At 39.3% G+C, this 26,518-nt stretch overlaps 3 protein-coding genes across 3 annotated transcripts in view; 1 reads left to right on the forward strand and 2 right to left on the reverse strand.

Annotated features, from left to right (window-relative positions):
* Positions 1 to 2,800: 2,800 nt before the first annotated feature.
* Positions 2,801 to 16,324, reverse strand: LOC123870464. The gene is made up of 15 exons (XM_045913790.1): positions 16,112 to 16,324; positions 15,173 to 15,407; positions 14,550 to 14,805; positions 13,918 to 14,243; positions 12,739 to 13,033; positions 11,765 to 11,946; positions 10,992 to 11,140; positions 10,233 to 10,287; positions 8,725 to 8,951; positions 8,031 to 8,265; positions 7,548 to 7,803; positions 6,726 to 7,054; positions 5,799 to 6,093; positions 5,147 to 5,328; positions 2,801 to 3,040 (listed from the first exon to the last, which is right to left on the reverse strand). The coding sequence occupies exons 1-15, from the start codon at positions 16,321 to 16,323 to the stop codon at positions 2,873 to 2,875; spliced, it is 3,402 nt and encodes a 1,133-aa protein (XP_045769746.1). The 5' UTR covers position 16,324; the 3' UTR covers positions 2,801 to 2,872.
* A 948-nt stretch (positions 16,325 to 17,272) lies between these two features.
* Positions 17,273 to 21,940, forward strand: LOC123870280 (organic cation transporter protein-like). The gene is made up of 8 exons (XM_045913513.1): positions 17,273 to 17,680; positions 18,445 to 18,637; positions 19,076 to 19,176; positions 19,289 to 19,452; positions 19,917 to 20,301; positions 20,576 to 20,814; positions 21,294 to 21,475; positions 21,803 to 21,940. Exons 1-8 carry the CDS (start codon positions 17,502 to 17,504, stop codon positions 21,938 to 21,940), a joined length of 1,581 nt encoding a protein of 526 aa, XP_045769469.1. The 5' UTR covers positions 17,273 to 17,501.
* A 1,276-nt stretch (positions 21,941 to 23,216) lies between these two features.
* The window catches only part of LOC123870279 (organic cation transporter protein-like), a 33,944-nt gene continuing 30,642 nt past the window's right edge, over positions 23,217 to 26,518 (reverse strand). Inside the window, exons 6-8 of the mRNA XM_045913512.1 lie at positions 25,754 to 26,395; positions 25,209 to 25,390; positions 23,217 to 23,611 (exon numbers count right to left, since the gene is read on the reverse strand). Of these exons, the coding sequence (XP_045769468.1) occupies positions 23,432 to 23,611; positions 25,209 to 25,390; positions 25,754 to 26,395 (1,004 nt within the window). The 3' untranslated portion in view covers positions 23,217 to 23,431. The remainder of the gene's footprint in view (positions 23,612 to 25,208; positions 25,391 to 25,753; positions 26,396 to 26,518) is intronic.

A 26,518-nucleotide genomic window follows, 5' to 3' on the forward strand; every position in this document is an offset into this window, starting at 1 on the left:
TTAACGCATTTCGCGAACCTTATCAATGGCACATTTGGTTTAGTATTAAGATTCTGCATCTTTTTTCAACCACTAGAAAAGTTTAACTTATCAGCTTATCAAGATTCATATCGACGTTGATAAGACGTATCCAAGACTAAACTTTATCCGTTGTTCTTCATGCATTTTTATCTTCTTCTACTTACCAGGGGATCAAAATTACAATCATGTCAGTTGTCAACCCATGGCTGACACATTGCCTCTGTTTTATCTCTGAACTTCACACACCTTTGAGAATATTATTGAGAACTCTCAGGCATCCGGTTTCTTCACGATTTTTAGGGTTCCGTACCTCAAAATGAAAAATGGAACCCTTATAGGATCACTTTGTTGTCTGTCTGTCTGTTCGTCCGTCCGTCCGTCGTGTCTGTCAAGAAACCTATAGGCTACTTTCCGTTGACTTAGAATCTTGAAATTTGGCAGGTAGGTAGGTCTTATAGCACAAGTACAGGAATAAATCTGAAAACCGCGAATTTGTGGTCACATCATTAAAAAAAATTAAAATATGTTTCAATTTTCAAAGTAAGATAACTATACCAAGTGGGGTATCATATGAAAGGGCATGTACATTCTAAAACAGATTTTTATTTATTTTTATGCATAACTAGGGGATGCCCGCGGCTTCGCGTGGCTTCGCCTGCGTGGATTTCGATTTTTTTAAATCCCGTAGGAACTCTTTGATCTTTCGGGATAAAAAGTAGCCTATGTCCGTCCCTGGGATGTAATCCCGTAAAAACGTAGCAGACAGACAGACAGACAGACACACTTTCGCATTTATAATATTGATAATTCGATAAAAATATTTAAATAATACCTGCTTTTCTGAGTGACGCCAATAGTATGGATAGTTTTTGATTTGTCGTGCAAAATGTTGAAAAATTCCCGAGTACGAAACCCTCAGTGCGCGAGTCTGACTCGCACTTGGACGGTTTTTTTCCTTCACCGTTAAAGTAAGTGGGGTTTTTTTACTCCTGACCACAATCACACCTGATGGAAAGTGATGATGTGACCTTAGATGTCTCGCGTTTACCTTTCTATGCCTATAGATTGTAATTGGTAGGAAACAAGATCGCAGAAGAGTATTCCAAATCTAAAGCCATGCGGATGAGGAATGATGGGGCAAAACGTTACGTGTGTGTAGATGGAATGTCGATGACAAAAAGATGGAAACTCGCCCGAGGTCTTGCAGTTCGGCGGTAGAATGGTGTAGGGGCGACAAGATGGAAAAATTCCTGCGCACACTCTTCGACATAATTATATTCCATAAAATACCAATAAGCCTTACGGTGGTGATCGAGACTTTAAAGTTTTGCGCAAAGGAGAGTCTTCGCCTATGAGTCTCCTAGCTCGACGATCAACGGCATCTAGAGTTTAGTTGCTTAAATCGCACATACCTAGCTCAGGAAAGTGAGTAGGTCCGGCAAGGTCGGGATCGAAGCCTGAATCACTGATTAGAAGCCCGAATTATTTAACATCAGGTAACCTGCTCATTTGGTCGCTAATTTTTATAAAAAAAAAAAAACTAATAAGTTTTCAGTGCAACACCTCCTCAAGATTTCTAACAGTATCTATTTATTAGTATCACTTACATTGTGCCACTTTCGACTATTAAATACAGATGATAGTACTACAACACCTTTTAAATTAGCATACAAACTACAATAAGGCGTCGCTGAAATACATATCTAAGGTACGAGCAATTTGTGCCGTTTGTTTTTATTGTTTTATCTATATCTATATACTTTTAAAACTGTATGTAACTGAACACTTCTGTACAATATTTTGGTTTCAATCGATAATATGTATTAGGTATAATAATTACTGCTTCCCTACTATGTACTGTATTTATTGTAATTAGGTGGACGGACGACATTAAATGCGACGCAGGGAGCCACTGGATTCGTGCAGCGCAAGACCGTGGCGTGTGGAAGAGACCCTGCAAGACACCCATGTCCAGCAAGCAGTACAGTAGCACGACAGCAACAGCAGTCTATCGGGTAATAACTACAACGACATAACGACAGCAACCCCAAAACAGTATTTCCTTTAATTTTTATCTGGCTGTCTGTCTGTACGCGCATCACACAGAACCTGAAAGATTTTGAATACCTCTGTCAAAGTTTTTTCTCGATTTTTTTATATTTTAAGTGCAGCTCAATTCAATCGTTTTTTCTGCTTCTCGTTTGCAAACAGAATTATTTTTAGCACTTGCCCAACCTTACCGACTGCTATTTGTTATGCATACCTAGGTACATTATAATATGCATTATGCATATAGGACTTGTAACTGGTTAGTCGGGGGTCTGGACGATGAATGTCGGTATACGGATAAACCCGATTGGGTTTTTGCTACACCGAACATAAATCAGTTATTTATGTTGTAACGCAAGATTAAATTAATATATGTATATCATAATCATGATCATAATGAACCCTCTATCGGCCAACTACTAACACGGATCATTAATGACTAAGAATGGAGGGTTTAGGCCACAGTCTGCCACGCTGGCCCAGTGCGGATTGGCAGACTTCCACACCTTTGACTCTCGGACATGGCATGCAGGTTATTTCACGAAGTCACCGTTCAAGCACTTGTGATATTTAAACTCTTAAATTCTCTTTGATTTGCCCAATCGAAATGTAACCTTTAGGTTAATTTAGAGGTTTAGAGTATAAGCTATCTCGATTCCGAATTTCAGCTAAATTGGTTCGACCATTGAGGCATGAAGGAGTAAAACAGACAAATTTTAACATTTATAATATTATAATAAGTAAGATAAAATACATTAAGATTAAGCTTAAAACTAACAAAGAGATCAATAGTTTAGTTCAATCAACTTTTCAAGTTTAGTTTAGACTCTGGTCTCCCCAGCGCTTCGGCTTCGGCAAGGGTGTCGGGCATCATGGTGCCGAAGGTCTCCGGCTGGGTGAGCACAAGCAGCCCCGACAGGATGCCCATACCTCCGAACAGCATCGACGGGAAGCCGTGCCAGTAATCCATCTGAAAAATCAGGTACAGTCAAAGGCCGTAAATCGTTTAGCACCTTTATGATCATATTCGCGTGGTACTACGTTAGATTAGGCTAGAGTGTGCGGCGTTAGGTGTGTGTGGTGTCTTCTTAGAAAAATGTCATAAGTGTGACAGACAGGTGTATTGATGCAATAGTTTTGCGGAATTGCTACTCGAATTCTGAGGCCGAGCGTAAAATAAAGCTGTAAATTCACTAGAATACAAAAGTCGTCTAAATTCAAATTCAAATTAAAATATTTTTATACAATTAGACTTTTACAAGTACTCTTAAATCGTCAAGGGCTACCACTGGTTCGGAATGCCTTCTCTCACGTATCGTCCAGTGAATACACTTTAATCAATGTTCATCATCTCAACCCATCTCTGGCCTACTACTCTGCACGGGTCAAACCTAACCTCAAAAACGTTGTCAAAGTTTTGAAATCTATCTAAGACGATTCTTAGCTGAGCATTTTCGTCTGCGTAAGTGATTCATCGTCAATTATTCTTCAGGCGCAGCGAGCTATAAGTCTGATGCATCAAGTTGGTGCTAGGTAGAGCAACCCCAAAGGAGAAAGCAGTAAGTAGGTACCTACTCCATGCCAGACCGAATTTGAGCCTGAATTATGTGAATTATTTTCGCGTCAGAACAATAAAATTCTGACGCGAAGTACCGAAGTAGGTAAGTATAGGTACTTAAGTAGCTGGGTTTTTATTCTAAGTTAAGTAGCTTGTTCAGGATACGAGGGCGGCACTGAAAATTTCGGGAATCAAGGAAGTGACACAACATTACTATTTAAAAATGTATTTATTGCTTTTCGAAGTATTCTCCGCGAAATTTGACACATTTTTCCATACGATGGAACCAATATTGAAGCAACCATTCCATTCGGAAGTTGGGGTCTTCAAAATGGCCGTTTTGTAGGCGTCCACAGCTTCTTCAGGTGATGAAAATCTCTAACCACGCAATGTATTCTTTATTTTAGGGATAGTACAGAAATCATTAGGGCTTAGGTCGGGGCTGTACGGCGGATGGTCTAATAATTCTATGTTTTCTTGCTCTAAAAACTCTTTTGTTCTGTGCGCGGTGTGAGAACTCGCATTGTCGTGATGGAGGATGATGCGGCGGTTGCAGTTCTCTTTACGGAGTTCAGAAACAACCTATGGCAAACAAATGCTAGCATACCTTTCTGCATTAACCGTTCTTTGTCCCTCAAGAGGAATAGTCGCAACATGGTCGGTTTTGGAGACAAACGTGGCCACCATTTTTTTGCAACACTTCGTGAACGAACAATTTTTGTTGGCTTTAACTCATTTTCGAACACCCAAACTCGTGACTGGTTTTTTGTTTCGGGTTCGTACGCGTATATCCAGGATTCGTCACCTGATACGATGTTGTACACAGCATTTGAGGATCCTGCGTGGAATCTTTCGAGAGTTCTGACGCACCAAGTAACGCGAGCCGCTTTTTGCTCTTCACAGAGCAAATGCGGTATCCATCGGGAAAACAACTTTTTTACACCTAATTGTTCATGCAAGAATATTTGTATTTGACTCATGCCAATGTCTAAAGTTGCCTGAATTTCGCGGTATGTCACATGTCGATCTTCCTCAATCAGCTTACGCACAGCATCAACGTTTTCTTGGGTGACTGCAGTTTTTGGACGACCTTGACGGGGATCATCACTGAGCTTGACACGTCCACGTTGAAATTCAGCAAACCAGCGATAAATTGTGGTTTTGGATGGGGCTTCATCACCAAATGCAGAAATCATCCGGTCAACACACTATTTTTGTGTTAAACCACTTCGAAAGTCATAATAAATCATCGCTCTAGAATTTTCTCGAGTCAATTCCATTTTCTCAACGACTAAACAAGTTTGACAAGACATTGTGAAAAGACCGAGAATCTTTTTTTAAATAAATAAATGGTATTCGATTTTTAAAACCAAGGAGTTTTCAATTAAAAAGATTTTAATATGACAGGGACAGTGGAAATATTCCATTCCCGAAACTTTTAGTGCAGCCTATGTACCAAGTTTTTTTGTGGTGAATGCGTATCCTGGGATGAAGAAGGTAAATACCCAACAAACTTACAAGTACTGGAGTAAGGGGAGCTGTAATGGATCCAATCCGACCAATCATAGAAGAGAACGCCAGCAGAGTGTGCCGGAACTCCGTGGGATACAGCTCCGATGTGAACAGGTACACTGACGTCATCACCACCGATATACCGAACTTGCCCAACAAGAAGATTATTAGGCGAGCAATAGTCATTTCTGAAAAGTAAATATTTCAATTTTTAACGCAAAGAAAAGTATGATTCCAAATATTACATTGATACAATTTTATTAATCCATATTTCATACTCAATGCTTATTAATATTCTAATAATAAGCACTTTTGTTACCCCAAGGGTACTCAAGGAAATGTTTCCTCCATATTTCGAATCATCAGGTCCAATTATTCAGGTTGTATGCAGTTTATCAATCAGTCACGGTAATTTCTTAGGTAAACTTAAAACTAAAGCAATGAGGGTTTCGAACGCGCCCAGATCTGAAAAGGGCCCACAACAAACTCAGAAAATAAATATTTTGTTTCCATTGTGTGGATGCAATGTCGAGTATTGCTATACTCTATCTATACGCTATCTAGGGATTCCGGTTTCTAGGGAAAGTCAATTTAAATGACCTTAGGAAATAGAGAGTAGGTTGTGATAATACTGACCATTAATTTCATATGAACTTACCGTTAGGAATAAAGATGAAAACAATATTACACGCCGCACTGAGAAAATATCCAATAGACAGCGTGGCCTTTCTACCAATTCTATCCAAGATAAGAACCGCAGTGAAGTAACCGGGGATTTCGATGGCGCATGTCAAAATGTAATTCAAATGCACGGTGTCCGAAAGACCGGTAGAGTTGATTGACAGTCCGTAGTAGACGAAAGTTGAAGTGATCCACCAAATCGGAGTGGTACATACTCTTCTGAGCAAAACTGGAGACTTTAATATAGTGCGAATCAGTCCAGGTTTCTTTGCCTGAAAATTGACATAAAATTTTCTTTAAAGTAGGTCTGGTAGAATGTAGATAATTGACACAGATAATACAATTTGAAAGGCAATCAAAAAGGTGATCAAGGTCATGTGTATAACAAAGATAGATAGATTTATAATATTACGACATGTGCTATAAAAGCAATAAATTTAAATAAATATTACGTATTATTAAAATTCCTGATAAACTTTTTATTGCAGTGCATAAAAATTTATCGGTGATCGGTAATCTACGACTTAACTTACACGTTATAGTTGCAAATTTAGAAATGAAGTCAAATATTTTTAAACGTCTAAGTATTTATTATCAGCTCGTCTCATATAGCAAATGAATTAATACTACTATTTACACGACTGCCTAATAAACAGTGTAATTTTTTCAGGGTGTTTTAATGTATGTAAGATTCTTTATTCCACTATAACTTCTAATTCATGTCTTAAAACATTTGGCTGAATGGAATATCCCTAGAATCCTTACATCTGCATCATCTTGAATGATTTTATACAATGTTTTTTTTTTTGAAAATCAATAGGTATGCCATTCTCAGATGTAAAGATTTTTACTTTTTCGTTCGTTTTTTCACACACTTGACAGTCGTTTGTTTTAATTAACTTACGTTTGGCACGACTTCTTCGGGTTCAGAAGGGCTCATGAGTGCATGCAGAGATTTTTCACTGATATACGTTTTATTTACTGTCGCAACTGTTTCCAAAACTTTTTGGGCTTCTGAGTAACGTTTTTTCGATAGTAGCCATCTCACACTTTCAGAGAGGATCCAATAGTAGATGATTATCAGGAAGCAAGGGATATGCAGTGCCATGATCATATAGCGCCATTCTGGGATCAGCCAGGCTACTCCGCCGAGGATCACTTGTCCTACCGCAAACATGGAGGACGCTGTGGCACTTGTTATCACCCGGTATTTGGGACCGACAAGTTCGGTAGCTGAAATGTTAAGTTATTTGTTAATCCCAAACCATTAGGGTGAAGCAGATCCCTAGTTACATAATGAAAAACTACATTATCTAGGAGGAAGTCAAAACTTTAACTCTTGCTAGTGATAACAGTAAGACAAGAAGTTCGAGTCCAGTTTCATAATATTGCAAGGCCCGTCCTCAATTTCAATCGGGCTCTTCTTGAGAAGAAAATACTGCAGAATCTAATTTTACACAATAAATTGTTAAAATACTAGAATCTGTGAATCTATTAGGTATACAAAACATTTATATAGTTAGTACATCTTATATTAAGAAATCGAGCCGACTGAGAGTTTTCATCGAAAATGCTGTATTTCTTTAGAAATACTTACAGAATAACCACACTGACACCACATTAGTATTCACATTGCACCCGTGCAAAGCGGGAGCGGATCGCTAAATAACTAAGTATACAAATAAAGACGAATTGCATTACAGAGTAAAATTTCAAACATGCTTACCAAAAATGTACGATGAACTGAAAGTGCCGGCACCAAACGTAGTCTGAAGAAGCTGGAGTATCAAGTACATGGTGAAGTTCACAGAGAATGCTCTGATGAGGCCGAAGAGAGCCAGGTTGAAGACGCTGATGATGAGCGCGAACCTTCGGCCGAAGCGGTCGGACACATACCCCGTAATAGGCAGCACCAGCAAAGTGCCCACGCTTGCCATCGTACCAACTAATGCTCGCATCCAATCCTGACATCCGAGGTCAAACTGAAAATTGATTAGATACTATTTTATTTTACTATGGAAATGTTATGGTAATAGTGGCGATGGAAAGAGTCATGCTTGGAGTTTCTCTACGTAACCAAATCATAAATGAGAATAACCAGAGTAACCGATATAGCTCAACTGGTTGCAAAGCTGGAATGGCACTGACTGTGAATCGGGTGCTGAAACGGGACTGGCCCTAAGTGACTGGTTTTTGTTGTGATACGAACCTCGTATACCACAGTATTGTCCCTGGCGTACACAAAACCATCACACCTAGTGGTAGTAGACTGGTCAAACAAGGTAACCGGGCAGTAGTCCAGGGTACCGTTGGTGCCGAGACCCCGAGGGGTGTACCTCTCACAACTTGCAAATCCTGAAGAAGACTCGGGCACGGCATCCAAGATCCAATCTGGATCAAACTTGTGCAATTTCCCCTCCTCGCCACATTCCGGGATACGACATCTGATATAAGATAAAAGTTACAAACCCATTAAACTATAAGGGTAGAAAATAATGATGGAAAGTGGATCAATATCTAAATATATCGGATCGGGCTGAAAGGTATGTAGATAGATAGATAGCTAAGACGTAAGCAGACATCCGCCAAGAAGGATTTTTTGGGAATTCAACCCCATTTTGGGGATCAATTTTTTGGGGATACAATAGGAGTCCGCCACGCTTATAACAATTTAATATGACTTGCTTTGACTGTGAAGGAAAACATCGTGAGGAAACTTGCAAGCCTGAGAGTTCTCCATAATGTTCTCAAAGGTGTGTGAATTTTGCCAATCGGCGCTTAGCGGACTGTAGCCAAACCCTTCCCATTCTGAGACCCGTGCTCAGTAGAAAGCCGACAGTGTAGGTAAGGATTATGAAGATAAAGATTACATACAAGATATTTTAAAAAAGTTATTTTTTTACCTGTGTGGTATGGCAGCAGCAGAAAAAACATACTCGCTCATAAATGCAGACATCGCAATAGGTATCGCAACCAGGAGAATGTTGCGCAGCTGGAACCAGCCGAACTGTCCCAGCTCGTTAGTTAATACATAATCCAGATCTATAGGCTTTTTGAACACACTTCCTTTTCTATTATTTCCATTGTTTTCCGATGCACCTTTTGATTCTGCAGCCATTTTCAAGTTTATCTTTTTTCAATGAAAAAAACACAACGATCTACACCGCATGCTCTCATCGAATGAGTTCCTCCACTAATTGTTATCGTAATGGCAAACTTAGATACAGGTCATTTTATTATACAGCATGTTTTTTTTTTTCAAACGATTAATATTATTTTAAAGAAGTTGCGCCTGCGCTGATTTCAACGCGCTGCAGCCTGCATGCCACATTTTGAGACCAATATCATTTCTTCGCTATAAAGATAGTATCTCACTGAAAGATAATACGAGTACATCTTTTTTTTTTATTCACTATAGGTAAGCGCTGAACCACAATCACACCTGATGGAAAGTGATGATGTGGTCTAAGATGGGACGCCTTTACCTAGAAGGTGCCTATTCACTCTTGTTTTAAAGATACCCGGATTGGATTGCCATGCGTATGAGGAATGAAGACGCAAAACGTTTCGTGCGTGTAGATGGAATGTCAACGACATAAGGATGGAAACTCGCCCGACGTCTTGCGGTTCGGTGGTAAAATCAGTGTAACCATAAAGAACGCTAGCTAAATCTTAGGGTTATTATTATACTACCTAAACACAATCCAATGCCAGTAACCATTTGCCTTATTTTGTAGTTTTAGTGATTAAAAGCCGATTGACACGCGCGCTCATACACGTGTCAACTGCACACATTACGTCTACGCGAACCTTCACGCCACGCAAGCGGTATGACATATCTCATACAGTTCCATACATTACAACGCAATGCTACGCGCTATATCTACGCTTACGCGGCCTGTGTGGCCGGCGCTTTAGTATTTTTCAAAAAACTCGGATCAATGCCCCCCTACGACGCGGCAATGACCCCGAGTGGGTTTTTTTAAACGTGTTTTTTTGGTACCTTAAGTTATCATCACCTGGCTTCGTTTTTGCTAGCGTTCCGGTTACGCATTGTTTAAAATCCCTTGTTAAAATGTCACAAAAATGTTACTTTCATCACTATGCTTATAGTGTTGTTTCACTAGATTATCTTCTTAATTTAATATCCAATTTTTTCAGAAAACATTTTATTCTAACCCCAAAAGCAACTATCGGTAGATTAACGAATTGGTTTTAAAACCAAAAATCACTCTGTATTTCATAGTAAAATAAAAACAAAACAATAACTTTTTCTGTAACGCCTATAAGCCTGGCCGCGTGCGAAAGAGACAAAGAGACTTTTCATAACATTTGCACTTGTTCATAGATGCTATGCAAACGTAATATGTAAATGTGTTGAAAGTGGCAGCTCTCGTTAACTCGGCTGTACCTTTATCATCAGTAATAATAAATATGTCCTAGTAATAATCCTATCGTGACGTAATCTATAAATTTAATAGGCAATTATAGTCTTACCTATATATCTTCGAGACACAAAATGTTAAATGATGATTATTTCGCATGGAATATAAAAAGAAAAGGTGACTGTTTGACTGACTGACTGAATCTATCAACGCTCAGCTAAGGGTGTAAAATAGGTGTTTGTGTACGCAGTTTAAAATAATACAAATTTATTAATTCAGTGTCGAAAATGCTTTATTAAAAAATATAACACACCTTTTACTATACTGTTTTGACGCCATTTAAAACCAGTTTCACAGATTATTATTCCATTCATGCAACAGAATCAGAATTTTTGTTGGCTAAATTAAAAAAAATCATCGATTAGTAATAATATCTTCTTCTTATAGGTCTGTACGAGTAAATCCTTTGTGGGTGTCGAGTGTACGCTTTTATAACATGATTTTTTGCTTTAACGATGAAGGTGAAGGTGAATAAAGTAAAGAAACCGGCATTCCTAAAAGTTCTTCATATAAATGTTCTCAAAAGTAGATTTATAAGGTGTGTCAGTTCGCCAGCGAGGTGGATTGTGGCTTAAGCCCATTCTTGGAAACCCTTTCTTAGTTATAAGCAAGGAACATTTATACTCTGTAAATGGGTAAAGTGATGATGAATAACAAGTAATTAAACTACTAAAATTAAAACTAATTGTCAAGATCTAAGTTATTATTATCTAGTAGGATCAAGCTTAGACTCTGATCTGCCCAGCGCTTCGGCCTCAGCGAGCGTATCGGGTAGCTTAGTGCCTAGGGTCTCTGGCTGCGTGAGCACCAGCGCGCCGGAGAGGACGGCCATAAAGCCGAACATCAGTGATGGTATTCCGTGCCAGTAATCCATCTGAAAAATAAGTTAAGAGTTCTCACTCTCATACCTCTTCTGGTCATTGTATACAGGTGTTATTAGAACGTAGGCAAACGACTACTGATAAAATACCACAAAAACACATTATTGTTACACAAGTACATCACACTATTTTATATTATACTAGAAGATGTTTGCGGCTTTGTCCGCGTGGATTTAGGTTTTTAAAAATCCCGCGGGAACTCTTTGATTTACTGGGATAAAAAGTAGCCTATGGCTTTCCCCGGGGTGTAAGCTAACTCTATATCAAATTTTATCAAAACCAGTTAAACTGTTGAACCGTGAAAAGCTAGTACACAGGCAGACAGACCGACACATTTTCGCATTTATAATATTAGCACGGATATAGTATAGAAGTAAGGATTTAGACGAACAGAGTCTTGATAATATCTAATCAGACATCCGCCTCTCACATAGGAAAACATCGTGAGGAAACCTGCATGCCTGAGAGTTCTCCATAATGCTCTCAAATGTGTGCGAAGTCGGCTAATCCGCACTTGGCGCATAGCGGACTATGGGCTTAACCCCTTCTAGTTCCGAGCTGAGCCTCAGTATTGGGATGGTGATGAGTTGATCATTCTGATGATGATATAGACTTACAAGCACTGGAGTGAGGGGAGCTGTAATGGATCCAATCCGACCAATCATAGAAGAAAACGCCAGCAGAGTGTGCCGGAACTCCGTGGGATACAGCTCCGATGTGAACAGGTACACCGACGTCATCACCACCGATATACCGAACTTGCCCACTAGGAAGAGGATAAGTCGAGGAACATTCATATCTGAAAACGAAATACAAAATAAAATCTTAGGGAAGTATAACTATACAAGAGAACGATTGAAACCATCGATCGATAATAATAGGTGTTGGGATGTTTCTAATATGCACTGCCAGAATATTATGGAATGCTCTTCCAGCTTTCGTTCTTCCCGTTAGTGTTAATGTTATATAATCACCCTTTGAAAAACCCCGGCCAAGTGCGAGTCAGACTCGCGCACCGAGGGTTCCGTACTATAGTGGTATTTTTTCGTCATTTTTCAAGATAAATCGAAAACTAATAAAGTATATATCCTGTTATAGGATGTACAGGTAAAGCCCTTTCATAATTCATATGATAATCCAATTGGTATAATAGTATTCTTCCTTTGGAATTTGAAAATACTAAATTATTTGTTCATGAACACATTTTAATTTTTGGTTAGACGCGCGTCACCTTAGGCTGCATCCTCACCTACTACTTAATTCGTGTGATGGCAGTCAAGGCCAAGTCTATATTATTATGGACTAGCCGATGCCCGCGACTTCGCCCGCGTGGATTTAGGTTTTTCGAAATGCCGTGGGAACTCTTTGATTTTCCGGGATAAAAAGTAGCCTATGTGCTAATCCAGGATATTACCTATCTTTATTTCAAATTTCAGCCAAATCCGTCTAGTAGTTTTTGCGTCAAGTAGTAACAAACATAGACACACACATACACACACACACACCAACTTTCGCCTTTATAATATTATATATAGTGTGATAAAAATCTACTCTGTTACTTTACTCTTAAAATGGTAGAAACTGTACTTACGGTTAGGAACAAAGATGTAAGCGATGTTGCAAGCCGCGCTGAGGAAATAGCCCGAAGACAAAGTAGCCTTTCTACCAATTCTGTTCAGGACCAGAACTGCAGTGACGTAACCAGGGATTTCTATGGCGCATGTCAAGATATAGTTCAGATGCATGGTGTCGGAGAGACCAGTAGAGTTAATGGAGAGGCCGTAGTAGACGAAGGTCATGGTGATCCACCATATTGGCGTCGTGCAAACTCTTCTGCGTAGAACTGGAGAACGCAATATGGTGCGCACTAATCCAGGATTCTCTTCCTAAAAATTGGACATCAGAAAATGTATAAAAGTTGAAATTAAAAAAAAGTTAAGTACACACATTAGGTAATTGAATTGATGGTCACGTACTTTTCAAGGGTAAGTATATTGTATCTTTATTTGTGTAATAAAATATTTATATGTCCATTTGTGTGGAAATACCTAGTTTCAGAAATTGCTAGCTAATGCTCGGCATGCCTTGCAATGCGACTCGTACGCCACCTGTTGTAAGTTGGTGCTAACATTTTAGAACCCTTCACGCAAGTCCCAACAACAACATTATAATGCAAAAAGTTTCAACTTAAACGGTAGAACGATCCGCAAATGCATAGAAATGAACAGACAGACGGACATACAAACATTTCTTATATAAAATTTTAGCGGACAACTAGCGGCTCTAACTTTTGCTCGCAGCTTGGCCCACGAGGGTTATAAATGCTCAATATTGAATTCTATGTTTTTGACCAATGTTAAATAATATGACTTATATCCATTGAGCGTAGCGAAAAAATCTTAAGTCTAAGCTTATATTTAAAATTCCCTTATTCCATTGACTAGGGTTCTTAGGTTCGATTCCGGGTAGGTACACACTTGTAACTTGTCAGAGATATGTGCGCTTTAAGCTATTAATTATATCACTCGTTTTAACGGTGAAGGAAAACGTCGTGAGGAAACCTGCATGCCTGAGAATTCTCCATAATGTTCTCACAGGTGAACAAAGTCTGCTAATCCATACTCAGCCACGTGGCAGATTATGGCCCAAACCGTTCCCATTCTGAGAACAATCCCGTGATTAATGGGCCTACGATGGCTTGATCTTGATGATGATCATTTTATCTCAAGGAATATGAAAACAACTTTAAAACCTCGAAAGATTCACTTACACCAGAGACGACAGCGCTTTCTGAAGGATTCATAAGTGCTTGCATTGACTTTTCACTGATATACGTTTTGTTTGCCTTCGCTACGGTTTCCAATATCTTTTCCGCTTCCGTGTACCGTTTCTTCGACAGCAGCCACCTAACGCTTTCGGAAAGCAGCCAGTAGTATGCGATGATGAGGAAGCAAGGGACGTGGAGTGCGATGATCATGTAGCGCCAGTTGGGGATCAGCCAGGCCACTCCGCCGAGGATGACCTGTCCCGTGGCGAACATTGATGCTGCGGAAGCACTTGTTATGACGCGGTATTTGGGACCGACCAGTTCGGCAGCTGCAATATAACAAATTATTATGTATAAATGTTAGTATTATACCATAGTTTTATCTTGATGTCGTTCTGTATAAATATATTTAGTTTGTTTAGACTTATTGATCGACTGAATATTGTGCATATAGTAGAAAATATATTTTACCCAAACACTTCTTTTAATAATATATTTTAGTACTCCTTTTAATAATATATTTAGTTATTATATTATATTTTTAAAGTTTTTAGTTTTAATAGATAGGGTTAGTTTTTTGCTTCATGTATCATTGTTGTAAGTAATTGTTACATTTTCAATGAAATAAATATTACCCAAAATATACGACGAACTGTAAGCACCAGATCCAAATGTGGTCTGTAGAAGATGAAGCACCAAGTACATAGGGTAACTGACGGAGAAGGCTCGGATGAGGCCGAACAGCCCCAGGTTGAAGACGCTGATGATGAGCGCGAACCTTCGGCCGAAGCGGTCGGAGATGTAGCCGGTGATGGGCAGCACCAGCAGAGTTCCCACGCTGCTCATCGTGCCAGCAATGGCTCTCAACCATTCTTGACATCCCAGATCAAACTAAAATAAATTGGTACATAATATAAAAGGAAAAACATAATATCAACGTACAGACGAAAGCTCAGAAACTTGATATTTTGGATGTAGATTTAAATCTACCAAACCATTAAAGTAGATAAGTTTCGGCAATTCAAGTAAAGCTGGAGCTTATCTTGTACTATGAAAAACTATACGAACCCCAGTGGTTTAGGCTTTGCGTTGATAGATCCGTAAATGTCAGGACAAGATTCAATGTTATGTATAGAGATATGAAATTACATAAATTTCGGTCAAGCAGTGGTATCTTGAAAATGATTTTGATCAAAGTTTTGTCTATCAAAAAGGAGGATGGTAAGCTATTTAGATATTGTGTAAATGTGTAACTTACATCATATACAACAGTATTGTCCCGAGCGTAAACAAATCTCTCGCAACCAGTAGTCGAAGACTTATCGAATAAATTGTCCGGGCAATAATCTAAGGTACCATTGATGCCAGGGTTGCTAGACGCGTATCTCTCACAACTCGCAAACCCTGAGCCAGACTCTGGCACGGCATTCAATATCCATTCAGGACCGTAGACGTGAGATTTACCATCCTCGCCGCATTCAGTGATACGACATCTAATAATGATAAAAATAAAATAGATACGTTAGTTGCTTCGAGTCCTCATCCAAATTTCTTCAGTACTAAAGTCTTCAAATAGTGCGTGTTGCCAGTGACGACATAATATAGATCACTGGTCAAAATACTATTATTAGGTCTATGATAATTTTATAAAAATTAGTAGCTACCTACCTAAATGTGTTAAGAACTTATAGCACCTTATACTCTTATTTTCGTAAAGTTGCACGCCACAAAGTGGCAAACTGTTGGAACTAATAAACTTATAAAACCTAAACATGTACACAGTTGATGCAATAAATTATTCTTATTCCTAATTCCGGCATTCCGAACCAGTGGTAAATTATTTGACGATTCAAAAACACTTGTAAAAGTCTATTTGAATAAAAATCAATTCTATTCTATTCTATTCTATTCTTGTAGAGACCTCTACACACCACGGTCTTGCGCTGCCAGAAACCAGTGGTTCCCTGTAACTTGGTCTTCCTACACTGCGCTTTCTAGTGCGAGGTCACCTTTCTAGCACTTTGGCATCCCAACGTCTATCAGTTTTTCGAACTATTCCATTGCCACTTCGCCAACCCTTTAAGCTACGTCGGTTACTCTGGTTCTCCTACGAAGACACACTGTTCGAAGACTGGTCTTCAAGCATTGAGAAATTTTAGTATCTAAGTTCTGGCTTAGTTTGTAAATTTTTCTTTACCTGTGTGGTATAGCGGCAGCAGAGAATATGAACTCATTGATAAACGTCGACAATATAATAGGTAAAGCGACCAGAAGGATGTTTCGTTGCTGGTACCAACCGAACTGGCCCAGTTCCGAGGTCAACACTTCGTCAAGGTCCAACGGCTTTTGGAAAACACTTCCTTTTCTGCCATTAATCCCATCTCCTTTGCCCTCAGGTTGTGTTCCCATAGGATTGTTTTTTTCATCTTTAGACATTTGATATTCAAATTTTATTTCAACTATTATATTCCTTAGACCGGCGTTGTATTATACGATTACTAATCGAATGATTTTTTTCAATAATAAAATAATTTATTAAGCCCACTATTACCCAAAATAAAAATTTGATAACTTTATCAAGAAGCCCACTTGTATAAATAACAAATTAATAAAAATGAATGCATCTTTGCTTGTTTGTTTGTGCATTCATACATAATTCAACTGATTACGATGAAACTTTGTACAGTTGTTGTAGGGTCATGCGGGAAGTTTTTACATAGTATCGTCAACGTAAAGTCGGTGGTGCGTGATTCGTTCATACAAAGCGGCACTGCAACGCATGCCAGGAATTATATCTATACATTGTGTTATTATTATTTATGCCCATGAAATGTTATTAAATTGATGTATTGTTATTGTAAATGGTTAGTATTATCAAATCTCAATAAAACATGGATAATCCAAAAGATTATTTTTAAGTCCTTGTATATTCTAAGTGCTGCTCGTTCTTACATAGTAGATTTCAATCTCACTTATCATGTTAAGATTCAATGATGATAATAATATTATAATTACTGAAATTATTGAATTCATATTCAGGTAGATATGTCACAGCACAAGGGCATAAGCCGTTAGTTATCCCTCCCTTAGTGATATGGCTAACGCCCAGGAGATGTACGTATTTGACAGATCACCAGTTTTAAATCAAAAGATTAGGTAACTAAATCATCTTTAATACATGTTTAGTGTTTACTGAACTAATGGTATGGTATGCCCAGTAATGTGGAGATTTGAATAGGTTACAAATCACAGCTTGTTAAACCATTATGCCAAGCTATTCTATGGCTACACTTATGCTATTAGATTGGAACATAAAATTACCCTTGCATGATATTAGAATCGCGAGCTAGTATTTTTCTTCTGACCAAAGGTGTACGTACTTACCCGTTAGAATTTATTTATTTATTTGAGTAAACGTCTTTATTGCTAAAGAATAAAAATACAGGATATACCTATCTACAGTTAACAGGTACAGGGTACCTACAGTTACAGGGTGACCTTATCACTACAGTGATCTCTTTTTTAGAATTAAGATGAAGTTTATGATAAATTGTTAGACTTGAAAATTTGATTTGATCTTGATAATAATGGAGATGAAAAAAGTCGAAGACGTTGTGAAGGTATCGATCGAGGAAGATCTAGCGGAGCTGGTGAGCGGGTTCGGGAGGTATCAGATCTGGCAGTGTGTTCTGGCGGCCATCCCAGTCGTTTGCACTGCACTGAGCAATACCAATTTTGTATTTGCTGCAGCTGCTATCGATTACAGGTAGGTGCCTAAAAGGTACGAAATTTTGAAAAGCTCTAACAAGATTAAGAGCATTAAAACTTCCGGCTCAGGGTTCAGTCCTGGAAAGCACTTTTTTCGGAGTTATGTGCGTTTTAAGCAACTAAATCGCTTTAAAGGTGGAGCAAACCATCGTGAGGAAACTTGCATGCCTAAGTGTGACTCCACTTACCTATTCAGTGGACTCAACGGAACAACCCGAGTTCTCCATAATATTCTCAAATTCTTCTAATCTGCACTTGGTAAGCGTGGTGAGGTATATAACCCTAGCCCTTCTCATTCCGAGAGGAGATCCATACTTAGTGATTGAGGTGACGATGATAATAATGATGGTGATGGTGAAGTGCGTACGTTTACTTTCTGTCCTATTTATTTTCTGTCTTATGATAAAGTCGTTGTTTTGGCGATTATTACAAAACTATTTGATGCATTAGCTTATTTTTTTTATAGTATCAGCTATAAATACTATCGCATGTAAGTATTATCTATTGTTTTACTATAATTGATCCATAAATCAAAAAAAGAGAGGCGCGATCCAGTGAAATACAAGTATCAAATACCTATCTAGTATTTACTAACCCCCAAAACAGCTGTTTTTGTTCAACTGGAATCCTTGAATTCTACTAGTTAGTTATATTAACAAGTTGCTAAAGCATGAAATAGGCGCAATATTCTCCTTAGGTATACCCACATAAAAGTGGCTTGAAAATCTTATCAAAAGTGATAACCCCTGGTAACGTTTTCAGATGTGCAGTACCACAATGTGAAGTAAATAATGCGTCATCAGCATTACCTATCTGGTGGCCGTCCAACGTTACTAATGTTCACTGCAGCCGCCCGGTCTACGCACACAACGCGACCTGTAACCCTGAGGAGTTGGATCATGTAGAGGAATGTGATCAATGGCTCTATGATACGAGAGATTCTATTGTTAACGAGGTACAACTTTCAACCTTTGCTAACCATAACTCGCGGACAAATAACGATATTGATCAACATCCATCCAATACCACCACCTGCATGCCTGGTGCACTTACAGCTCAGTGCAGTAACAGCTCCTTTCCTCCTTAGATTACAACATGGAGTTAATCAAAGGGTGGACCAACAAATTCCTGAAAGGCCGGCAACCCATCAGCATCGGTAATCACTTATCATCAGGTGACCCGCCTGCTCGTTTGCTTGCTATTTCTTATTAAAAAAAAATACGTTTGTGGATCCTGGCTTCCTGCACAGTCCTTTTCTATTTTATCGCGGTCCTTCGACATTTGCAGCACCAGAAGAACCGCGAATGCGTTGCCGGTAAAAAATATTCAGAAGCTTAGAACTATGCAGCACAGATTTTTCATTTTCACATTTTATTTGAGTTCTATCTTTCAGTTTGATCTGGCATGTCATGAATGGAAGCGCACATTGGTGGGTACAGTGCACAACCTCGGAGTTTTGATTTCAATGCCTCTAATGGGATACATTTCAGACAGGTAAACTACAATCTTATATTTTTATCTTCTCACTCTTATTGATTCAACGATTATATTATTTTAAGCGTATTTGTGCTAAGTTTTTTGTATCATCATTAAAAATTATCTACAGATGGGGTCGGCGAAAAGCTATAGCTATAAGTGGATTATGCCTTGGAATAGGAGCATTGAAGATATTAGCAGGAACTGGCCAGGATGCCTATTTAACTTACATACTAATTGAGTTTTTCGAAGCTGTATTAGTAACTGGCACTTACACTACATGCTTTGTTCTGAGTAAGTTTTCAACCTCTTCAAATCATTTCAAATGTCCTAATCCATATAAATATTAAAAATCCGAAAGTCTGCCTGTTTCTCTGAAACGGATATTTAACTAGAGAGTAGGTACTTTTTAATAACACATAAAATCAAAAAGTTTCCATGGGACTTATAAAAAATTTAATCAAGGTGGATGAAGTCACGGGCATAAGCTAGTATAATTATACATACTGTGTGTCTGTCTGTTACCTTTTCTTAACTCAACCACAGAACCGATCTTGACGAAACCTGGGAAAGAGATACTGGCTTGTATCTTGGAGTCACGATACTTTTTATCCCGGAAAAGTCCCTAAATCCACTCAGATTAATTCGAGGGCATCAAATAGTATAAGTAACACAAAAAAATCTCGTCACAAAAATTTTGTTAAAATGCCAAGATGGTCATGTAAAAATGGTCTCTAAAAACATTTCCTAAATTCTAGTTGTGGAGCTTATTGGGAGCGACAAAAGAACCATTGGATCTGCAGCCGTAGGCATTTCGGTAGCAGTTGGCGAACTCATCCTTACCTTTATCGTCTGGAATATTCCTTACTGGCGACATTTTCTTCTTCTTGTCGCCTCTCCTGCTCCAATTTTCCTCCTATACCCTTACATTCTAGAAGAAAGCATGCGCTGGTTGCTTACCAACGGAAAAAGTGGAGAAGCTCTGATGGTTCTACAGAAAATTGCCAGCTGGAATCACTTTGCAGTATCAGACAAAGTGGTCGATGAAATTACAAAAGAATTGAAAGGAGCAATGAGTCAGAATATTGCTAAGGAAAAGTTTAATGTAAAACTGCTGTTTTCGTCACCTGCGTTACTCAAAAGGTAATTACAATTAATAAATGTAGATAGAAGTCGTTGGTATATTGTGTTTGAGGCCATTAGTTTGTGGGCTTCTCTACTGTTTTAATGTTTAAACTATAGTAAGTTATTTCCATTTTAAGTAAAGAATATACCAGCTATACTCTCGTATTTAGTCGATGTAAGCCTGACTATTTCGAACTCATCCAGAGTCCTATTTCATAGGGATTCGACTAGAGAGATCGCGGTTGAGACTACTCTCCCGTTGTTTTTTATGTAAATGTATTAAATTTAACAGAGTGATCGTCTGTTCGTGGTGGTGGTTCACCGCAGCCTTCGTGTACTATGGATTAATGTTCAACTCGGTGGGTCTGCCGGGGAACAAGTTCACCAACTTTGCCCTCTCGTCCCTCGCCACGATACCGGGCGATATCATTGCTGTGATAACTTTAGACAGGATCGGGAGGAAGAAGACTTTGTTGGGTGGCTTCGTGTTCTGTGGCATTTGCTGTGTCTCTAGCGGATTTATACCTCAAGGTACTGAAGTGATTAAATTTCTTTCTCTTTCTTAGGTTGCTAAAGAATTTGGTAACTCATTATTATTATCATCAGCGTTATAGCACTTTTTGTATCCAGGTTTGCTACTCTTACACACAAGAGTCCAAAAGTTTTATAATACGTATTTTATCATAGTATTAATTATTTAAATAGTTCGATTTTTTTTATTTCCCATTTTACCTACTACTGCTATTGCAGTAGTAACAAAGGTAATCAAATTACCCATACCTATTGCTACTGGAAGTAAGATCAGCAGGCAGTAAGTACTACGGACAACAAAGGTAAATTAGAAGTGTTACCTATTCTGAAAGACAAGTTTTATTTTCTGGGCATACAGCTATAATTCATGCCATGAGTTGCATCAGCAAATATTAGCAGGATCATTTTTAGTTTAGTTTGCTTTTCAATTCAGACTGTAATAGTTTGTCTACTATAAGTAAGTCCTGTACTTGTTCCAGATTACAAAACCACTTCAATAGCAGTATTTTTGATTGGGAAGACGTCTATATCAGCATGTTTCAACGCAGTATATGTGTACACGTCAGAGTTAGTCCCTACATCAGCAAGAGGCTCTTTAGTCGGTACTTGCTCTATGCTTGCGCGAGTGGGCACAGTTTTGGCTCCACTTACTCCGCTATTGGTAAGTAAACACTAGTCTATAAATTAAATCAATTTCTTATTTGATAGGTAATGCTATTTAATTCCTAAGTTTTCTTCAACGTCTTTGCTGATAGGGTGATACTAACTACGGCCGAAGTCTTCCACCAGACCAGATCCGAGGGGTTCTATAAAACTTCCATACTCCTTCTAAACACCACGTGAGAGTTCTCCATAATGTTTTCAAAGCTGAATAAAGTCTGCCAATGGCCGCCATGGTGAACTATGGCCAAACCCTTTTAATTCTGAGAGGATTGAGTAGTGAGCTGATGTGGTTGATGATAATATGATAGGTAGTATTTCCTTTCAGAGTGAATGGTGGCGCGCGCTGCCAACAGCCCTGTTCGGCTGCGCGTCGCTGTCCGCTGCGGCGCTGACGCTGGCCACGCCGGAGACGCTGCGGAGGAGGCTGCCGGACACCGTCGCTGAGGCCACGGCTATGGCTTAAGGCTTAAGCGATAGCACAAGCGTTAGGCTGCGGCCACGACGACAGCGGGATGCGGAGCGGGAGCGGGCCGATGATACAATACGCAAGTACTACAGATTGTAGATAGAAGGAGGCTGTACCCAGCCCCATCCAAAACCTTCCTAAGAAACTACTTTCTACAAATAAATCGATGGAAATTTAGAACAGACACGATAACAGGACACTGTTCATTTCTCCATTCTGTTCCACCGACTGCCCTCTATGCAAAACATACTTCAAGAGTAACGAGACACTGGAATACATACTGCCTATAATCGTAGCGGTGTATATTCTGCCCAACGAGAATTTTTACATTGGCTCGCCAGCAATACTCCCTTAAGTCCGCTAGGATTTGGAATAAGTTCAGTTGACTGGATTGATCCGAGGGTGAGCCGCACTAGCGTCTCACGTATACAGCGGAGAGCTACGTCTAAGTGCGGAAAAGAATCCTAGGATAAAAAAGGAGAGAAGACAATATATACGCATTCATTTATAATATTCCTTTTTTTCCACGCACATGCAAACTGTGGAATCAACTCCCTTCGGCGTGAGGTTATTCAATTAATACAGGAAATGCGTTTACTTAAAATAATTTACTTTGAAATATTGTTCGTGTTATCGTTCCTTTTTTGTTGCTTAGTATTAAAAACTATTAAATGTTAAAAAGGAAATTAACTAAGTAATACATAGTATAGGTAAATGACTATATTATACTAACTACTTACTTATTTTATAAATTAACTAAAATTAACTTAGGTAAGTTAAAAACGACTAGGTATAACTGTGTACAAAATTGTTTTATTTTGTAAGAACGCTCGCGCCCAATTTATATTAGAGCGTAAGCACTAAGCAAGTACTTTGACTTGCTCAGACTTTAATAACAGTTAAAACGAGAGAGATTGACTTATGTCATTTTTACATAAATATGTCTCGTTTAATAGCTTGTTCATACAGGCTGCGTAAGCGTTGCGTAAGTGTAGACGTAGCGCGTACCATTGCGTTAAAGTTGTTCCATGTATGGAACTGTATGAAACATGGCACACCGCTTGCGTAAAGCGTGGACGTATGCGTAACCCGGTGTATTAGGGATTCACGGGCGTTACTACGCACGTGTCACGTGTACGTAATTGGTGTGAATCGGCCTTTAATGAGGAACTTTCCAGCGAACGTTCCATAAAATTATCATAAATGTCTTGGAATGCCTAGCTCGCCGCGAAACGCAGAAAAATATTGTCGAGGTGTCCTTTAGATTGTTTATTTAGGTCATGTCAATCAATGATATAATATGACGAGTAACTGCTTAGTGTATGAACATATTCCTACGTCAGCCATTCGCCACTTTTTCGTTTTCGTTTTTATTTACAAGGGGACAGCGTAAAACTTCACAAGATGGCGGCGGTAGTTTAGATATTTGCCACGCGTTAAAAGATCCTTGTCGCTGTACGTAGGTATACTTATTAAAATTATTATAGTCTAGTCCACAATAATGTCGGTGGTTCGCGTGGAGCGCGGCGCGACGGCGATGCGCTCGGCCTGGCGCACGGTGTCCGGCAGCCGGATGTGCAGCGTCTCCGGAGTCAGCAGCATCAGCAGCCCTGAAGTGGCCGCCATCACGCCGAACAGCAGGTAGGGCAGCGATTCCATGTACGCCATCTGGGGAAACAGACAGTCAGGTGGTAATGCCCTAGCACAGACTATGGTCTATTTGGGCTGCAAAATTCCAAACACCAGTCTGTTTTTTATTTAGTGCTTTGGTCTATAACAACTGGTGAAAAATGTTTCTCTTTAAATTAAGTCTATTATTAAATAAATAAAATAAATAAATAAATGTTTGATTAAAGCAGACATCAGTTTGCATCAACGATGATATTGGCAGGTTGAGATGGCAATCAAGGTATGAGGCGGGGGAACAACCCGCACACCCGCACGTCACCCGCGCTATCCCGCACCGGGTTAACGCGGGGGGCTGTGCGGGAGTGCGGGGCGTCCCCACCCCGATTACTATCTCAACCTGTCGCGTACTATAATACATGCTACCGGAAGGAACAACTAGATTCTTCAAACTCAACAAAGTTCTACATATTTAGGCAGCGATACCTACTAACAAAACAACTAAATACGTGATGTTTTTCTATAGGATTAGATACTCGAGTGGCTCGAGTGGAACAGATAATTATTAGTAGGCAAGTCTGTATGGACACATGCATAGCGCAATGTCGCGCTAATCGTTCGTGTACATTACGTGTAATTCTCTCCACTGCACTATTAGTTATTACTATTCTCTACACTGCATTATTAGTTATTACCAACTACGAAGAGTCAGAACTCAGAACATACCAGCAGAACAAAATCAAAAACCAGTCTCTAGTCTACACAGCAATATTTACGAGCTACGAGGGTCAGAACAGACCAGCAGAGGCGTCATGGGCGCGATGGTGGAGCCGACGCGACCGACCATCGAGCAGATACCCATGAGGCTGTGGCGCGCCGGCGTGGGGAACAGCTCCAGCGTGTAGATGTAGATGGAGCCGAACACCATGCTGATGAACAGCTTGCCCGTCATCGTCAGCGTTATGGTCAGTGCCGCTGTTGGTCATAGCACACCTGAGGACCTACTTTAAGGGCACCCTATATTATGAAGGCATGTGGAGTGTACTTAGGGCTCCAAGCGTTAAAGAGGCCCGGAAAAGCTGAAAAAGATGCTAATTGAAACTCCGAAACAAATGCGGAACGTGTCTACCTCTATGCCTTTCATTGCCAAAGATCTGTTCAGAATAAGGAATTATGGTAATTTACGATACTATGTTATACCTCTGCACTAAATTAGTCTGTTAAAATCGATTCAGTGGTTGAGCCGTGAAAAAGCAACGGATGCGCTTCGAATGAATGAATGAAAAAATACAATAAAAAATGCTTGCAAAATATAATATCAATACATCGATACGACATTCAGAATAGATCAAAAGATTTTTTTTTCAATATAGGCAAAAGCGCTTGACCACAATCACATCTGATGGAAAGTGATGCTGTGGCCTAAGATGGAACGCATTTACCTATTCACTCTTGTTTTAAAGATACCCCGATTGTAATTGGTAGGAAAAATAGATCGCAGAAGAGTATTTCAAACCTTAGTGATACGTATGAGAAATGACGCAAAACGTTTCGTGCGTGTAGATGGAATGTCGACGACATTAGGATGGAAACTCGCCCAACGTTTTGAGTTTCGGTGGTAAAATGTTTGAAGACTGACCAAAAGTGGAGTTTGCGGTGCGACGACCTGTCCGATCCGACCGGCCATCGAGCACACAGCGACCAGACTGTGCCTCAGCGTGGTGGGGTACAGCTCCGACGTGTAGATGTAGATGCTGCTGAAGGCCATGCTGATGCAGAGCTTGCCCAGCAAGTTCAGGCATGTTTGCAGCCATAGCAGATCTGTAAAGTGATGTCTAAACTATTTTCTACTCTAAATGATAATCTAAGAAACTAATGAGACAAGATTGCTAAGAAATTACCTAAAATGAATGATAAAAACTATATCTGCATACCTAATTAAGTTGGTTTATAAAGCTTGTAAGTTCACTTAAGTAATAAAACAAATCAGATAAATGAAAGTGAAATTGAATTAAATGATAAAAATAAAAGTTATAATAACACCAACCTAAAAAAATATTGGGACACGATTTCCGTTTATATAGCTTTCCTCAAATACGGCTTTAATGTGGAAAAAGAACTAGGTACTCAAAAATTGCAAAATCTACCATAACTATTATTCGTCATGAATAGTTATAAACTTACAGTAAGGAATGAAGGGCAAGCAAACTAAAGAGATTCCACAAACGAAGAAGGCGGTCATAATCGAACTCTTCCTTCCAAAACGGTCCAGGGTTAAGACGCTGACGCAGTAACCGGGGATCTCGATCAACGCCGTGAGGATGTAGTTCACGTAGCTGTTCCCGGCGAGAGACACAGAGTTTATGGAGAGGCCATAGTAGATAAACGTCACTGTAATCCACCAAAACGAGCATATAAACAATCTTGATATTAGCACTTTGGACTTTAACACTTGTAACGCAAGGCTTTCTTGTTTCTCTTCAGGTTCTGCTGACGTTTTCACATGATCCGTTGTCGTTGGTGTATCGTCTGTCAATATTTTGATAGTTTCAGGAGAAAGTTTTCTATTGTTAACCGCCGCTGCTTTAAAAATGATCGCAGCCGCTTCCTTCTTTCTTCCCTTACTGAGCAACCATCGGACGCTCTCTTCTATCAAGAAGTAGTAGAATATAAAGAGGAAGGAAGGCACGTAGATGATTCTGGTGAGGGTTCTCCATTCAGGTGCAGCCCACGCTATTAGCGCGACTACTGCTTGACCGACAGCGAAGGTGCAAGAAATGATGTTGCCTCCCAGAACCCGCTTGTTCAGCCCCATCATTTCAAGAGCTGAAATAAAATGCTATAATTAATGTTTGTTTTGAGTGTGTGTGTGTAATTAAACGAATAATAGAAGATTAAATATGAAATTAGTTAGATTATGTTCATTCCTGTATGGAAGATTTTGCGTAA

Source organism: Maniola jurtina, chromosome 12 (genome assembly GCF_905333055.1).
Source record: "Maniola jurtina chromosome 12, ilManJurt1.1, whole genome shotgun sequence".
NCBI classification, from domain to species: Eukaryota; Metazoa; Arthropoda; class Insecta; order Lepidoptera; family Nymphalidae; genus Maniola; species Maniola jurtina.

Bases quoted from the DNA above. Each gene is read 5' to 3' on its own strand.
- LOC123870280 (XM_045913513.1), top strand. From the start codon at position 17,502: ATGGAGATGAAAAAAGTCGAAGACGTTGTGAAGGTATCGATCGAGGAA. The intron at 18,638-19,075 runs GTACAACTTTCA...TCTATCTTTCAG, and splicing joins GAGATTCTATTGTTAACGAG to TTTGATCTGGCATGTCATGA. The intron at 20,815-21,293 runs GTACTGAAGTGA...TACTTGTTCCAG, and splicing joins TAGCGGATTTATACCTCAAG to ATTACAAAACCACTTCAATA.
- LOC123870464 (XM_045913790.1), bottom strand. From the start codon at position 16,323: ATGGGAACACAACCTGAGGGCAAAGGAGATGGGATTAATGGCAGAAAA. The intron at 10,288-10,991 runs GCTTGATCCTAC...TTAAATTTATAG, and splicing joins CTGGGCAGATCAGAGTCTAA to ATTACGTCACGATAGGATTA. The intron at 8,266-8,724 runs GTAAAAAAATAA...ATCTTATATCAG, and splicing joins GCTGCTGCCATACCACACAG to ATGTCGTATCCCGGAATGTG.